Genomic DNA, 4,419 nt, shown 5'->3' on the forward strand with positions numbered 1-4,419 from the left:
TTTCTACGTTGTGCCCGTGGACGATGCTTGCTAGAACTTTTGACGGCGCGTGACTATTAGAAAGTTAGTACTAGCAGTAATGGCAGTGCCACTTCTTCATTGTACCAATGAACTCTACCAGACATTCCATCGTGCATGCACATTCATAATTTATCCATTTCCTATGGACTATGGCTTTGACGTCAACTAAAGAAATTTGGAATAATTCTGACTCATACTAGTTAAATAACAATTCCAAGAAAAAAAAAATACTCTTCTATTTTGTCCTTTAATTATGTTTTCATTTGGATATAAATAACCCGAACCTCACCACATGAATGTCACAAGAAATATAAGTTGTGGAGTCCTTGTTACCTAGAAAACATCAAGCCATGACTTGTAGAGTTGTCGTAACATTCTTGTTTTTCCTTGTTACCTTGGTTCCACTTGTTCATATGCTTCCCTATGGTAGAAACCAGCTTGACATCAATTTCTACGACAGCTCGTGCCCTAATTTGCTCATGATTGTTAGATATGGTGTTTGGTCAGCCTTGAAAGGTGACAGCAGAATGGCCGCGTCCCTTCTTCGGTTACACTTTCACGATTGCATAGTAAATGTAAATACTTTTGTGCTTTACGATTTTCTCATTGCTTTTCTTTCTTACACTTTCAAGTTAACACATACGTACTTAGCATGGCTTTATATGTTCTTTCTATCAAACTTGAAATCATACTGTGTCAGAAAGTTCTACATAATCAATTATGAATAACGTCAATTTATAATATACAAACTTCGTCTAATTTGTAAAGTAAAAATAAGCTTAAAATCCATTTTTAAGATAGTGCATCATACTTATAATTAATAATTATTAGTGTTGCTTAGGAAGATTCGTAGATAGTTTTAAGTTTGATGTTAGAGTAGAAGCATGCTGCTAAATGATTGAAACTAGAAATATTCTTGTTGAATTTGTGTTATAATTGGTCCTCATCCACAAAAGATATTCCACTACTAAAGCACTTGCAGTTTCTACCTACCCACTTCGTATTTGTTTTAAGATCACACTGGCTAGGTTTACACTTCCGTAATTTTCCTTATGGGTACCTGAAGTTTATACATACTCTATAAATACGATGGATCACATATCTATATAGATTTTTTTTTTTTCTAATTCTTAACATGTTTAGATTTTTATTTTGGTGAAGTCTTTGTCACAGTTTTTTCATCATCACAGTATTTCGGGCATGTATTTGTGACGTGGAGATGAATGTGTCGTCTTCGTTATTTTTGTGAAATTTGACTTTTTGAATATTGTTTAATGAAAGTTTGTAAACAATGAGCTTCATACAAATTTTTATGTGGATTTTCGCTAAACACTCAAAACAGTTTCAAACAATATGAAATGGTTATTATTTTTTTACTAAGTAAATGTGAACACAAATCTATCTGTTTTCGTTATAGTATATAATAAACTTATTTAAACTTTTTTTTTCATTGTGTAAAAAAAATGTATGCACACGTGTTTGAACACACCTCTGCATTCACGTACACTGATTTTAACTACACAATAAAAATACATAGCCAAGATCATATTTAAATTAAATGATGATATAAATAATTTATATAGTTTTAATAGTATAACAGTTACGAGGTTGTGATTAAGTTGAATTGCTTATGAAAGGGTTGTGATGCTTCGGTGCTTCTTGATGATACACCATATTTCACTGGTGAAAAGAATGCTCTTCCTAATCACAATTCACTTCGGGGGTTCGAAGTCATTGATGACATAAAACAACATGTTGAAAGACTGTGTCCATACACAGTCTCCTGCGCTGATATATTAGCATTAGCAGCCAGGGAAGCTATTGATATGGTAAAACTCACTTTTTTCATCTTATTGGACAAAACATTCTTAACCAGACAACATATTTGATGTAATTAACTTGTTGCTGTTTTTCTTCCCCTATTGTCTTAGGTTGGAGGACCTTCTTGGCCTGTTGCATTAGGCCGAAGAGATGCAACAACAACCAGTAAGGAGGCTGCTGAGCAACAAATTCCCTCACCAATTGAGTCTCTTGAAAATATCACTGCTAAGTTTTACTCCAAGGGTCTTGACTTGAGGGATGTTGTAGCCCTTTCAGGTTCATACACTTTTCTCCTTTTTCTTTAACACCGTTGAGAATAACACTAGTTGTTCATTGCCATCTTATACGATGGACTAAATATGTTCTAAACTCCTAAACTTATGTGTAAAATTAAAATTCATTCTTATTTTTAATTTTGAAATATTTTGGTTTCCAAATTTTAAAAATGAATAAACATAATTATTTTAATCTAATGTCATTAACTTTTTTTACGTGGTAAGTGGTGTTTTAAGTTGACATTTGACATGTTTACACTATTTGATATGTTCCAACTCAAATGTTAACTTAAAACACAATTTGTCACGTAAAAACAAGTTAACATCTATTCACTTTTAAGGTTTGGAGACCAAAATATATTAAAATTTGGAACAAAGACGAATTTTAATTTCGTATTTAAATTTACGAACCGAAAAGATATTTAATACATTTTATGGTGGAAGGTTTTCTCCACGAAAATATAGCTTGGTGTGTTTATTTCCATAATCAGGAGGACATACAATTGGTTTTGCTCAATGCTTCACCTTCAAAGGGAGACTTTTTGACTATCAAGGCTCTGGCAGACCTGATCCCGTGCTTGACTCTTCACTTCTCACAAGGTTGCAAAGCATGTGCCCAAATGAAGACATTTCAAACAGCAATCTAGCACCTCTTGATGCTACAAGCTCCTCCACGTTCGACAATGAGTACTATAGAAATCTCATATACAACACAGGCCTTCTACAGTCTGACCAAGCACTAACTAGGGATCGAAGAACTGCTGCTATGGTTTATTATTACAGCAACAACCGTTTCTCCTTCTACAATGATTTTGCCCAATCCATGGTGAGGCTTAGTAATGCAGGAGTTCTCACAGGAATAATGGGAGAAATTAGACAGAAATGTGGCTCTGTAAACTAAGTGCTTGTCTTCTCAACATCTTAGAAAACCTCAACAGTGCAAGTAACTTGGAGTCTGTATATTATATAAAGTAAAGTCCATCATCACTGTAGGTGGTGGAAGTATCCCAGAAGAATGCATTTTCATGTCAAGATCACTCAATGGAAATAAGAAACCTAGGTGCCACAGTTAAAAGAAATAACTGCATTATGCAGTCTAATGCAGCAGTCACATATCACAAAGCTTGTTTAACTTATTATTATGTGTGTATTTTTGCTAAGTTTGTAGATTATTACACAACTGTAAATTTGAAATAAATCAATATACATTGCCTATTTTATACACGAGTATGTGTAATCACAGATCAAAATAGGGCTTGTACTATTGTTATATGAGCATCTAAATGCATTTGTTGTAATAGATGGGACAAAGTTAATGGTAAGAATAAAACTATTGCGGAGTGGACGTAGTTATAGTCTTATAGTGGTCTCAATTCTTTTTCATTGTTAAATTATGTATTGCGCATGCATGTCTTAATTTTACCCAGGTCTCTATCGTCTGATTCAGATTTGCAATATAAGCATGGGAAACATCTTTTTATTTACGTGTTGAAACTGATCTTCTGCTTTATAAACTCAATTTAATATGATACTTAACATACTCCACTTTCTCTTCATAAAGTCTGAATGTATATTTATCTCGGCATATATGTTATAAGGTTGAAATAACCATGGATCAGATTTTACTTAATGTGATAAAAGTCTTTTAGTCTCATAAGACTCTAGTCAGAAATCCAATTTCTCCAAAAATGTAGAATAGGGTTAAGCTAGGTATCGATCCTTGGACACAACAAATTGGAGATGCAAATGCCTGTACATGAAGTGTGGTGAGGAAATTTAACTAACTACAAATACTAAAATCCGGACACTATTGTATACAAGCTAACACTTTAAATCAATTAACAAACACTGAAAAACAGGATTAAGCAAACTATTTGATGAAATGATCATCAAACCCTAGTTTTCACTATGTATTTGATGAAATGTTTCAATGAAAGTTGTACTATAAGAGTCAGATTGGCCCCTATTCTACCAAATCGATAACCTAAAATGATCGTCAACTCAAAGATTCGCTAGCCCAAAATGACCGCTAACCTAAATGGTCACTAAATCCAATATACTATAGACATCATGGTTGGATGGCATAGCAAATAATATGGCGCCTGGGCGCTAGCTACATCATATAGCGACAAAAATGTTTAACTACTTGGCCTTGTCAGTTAAAGAGGAGATGGACAATAATCCCATATATGTAGACAACAAAGTTTGTTATGTCAATACGTTGTCAAACCAACTCTAACTTAAGCAAAAATAAGTCAAAGTCTTAATTAAGCTTTTTAAAAGACTATTGAACCTAAAGCGC

The 4,419-nt window shown here is 33.5% G+C and overlaps 1 protein-coding gene across 1 annotated transcript; it reads left to right on the plus strand.

Annotated features, from left to right (window-relative positions):
* The first annotated feature begins 305 nt into the window (after positions 1-305).
* On the plus strand, positions 306-3,442 carry LOC114175944 (peroxidase 10-like). Its single transcript, XM_028060797.1, has 4 exons — positions 306-596; positions 1,659-1,850; positions 1,953-2,118; positions 2,609-3,442. The coding sequence occupies exons 1-4, from the start codon at positions 372-374 to the stop codon at positions 3,016-3,018; spliced, it is 993 nt and encodes a 330-aa protein (XP_027916598.1). The 5' UTR covers positions 306-371; the 3' UTR covers positions 3,019-3,442.
* Positions 3,443-4,419: the final 977 nt, after the last annotated feature.

The sequence above is a fragment of the Vigna unguiculata genome, chromosome 3 (genome assembly GCF_004118075.2).
Source record: "Vigna unguiculata cultivar IT97K-499-35 chromosome 3, ASM411807v1, whole genome shotgun sequence".
NCBI lineage: Eukaryota > Viridiplantae > Streptophyta > Magnoliopsida > Fabales > Fabaceae > Vigna > Vigna unguiculata.

Bases quoted from the DNA above. Each gene is read 5' to 3' on its own strand.
- LOC114175944 (XM_028060797.1), top strand. From the start codon at position 372: ATGACTTGTAGAGTTGTCGTAACATTCTTGTTTTTCCTTGTTACCTTG. The intron at 597-1,658 runs GTAAATACTTTT...TGCTTATGAAAG, and splicing joins TTCACGATTGCATAGTAAAT to GGTTGTGATGCTTCGGTGCT. The intron at 1,851-1,952 runs GTAAAACTCACT...CTATTGTCTTAG, and splicing joins CCAGGGAAGCTATTGATATG to GTTGGAGGACCTTCTTGGCC.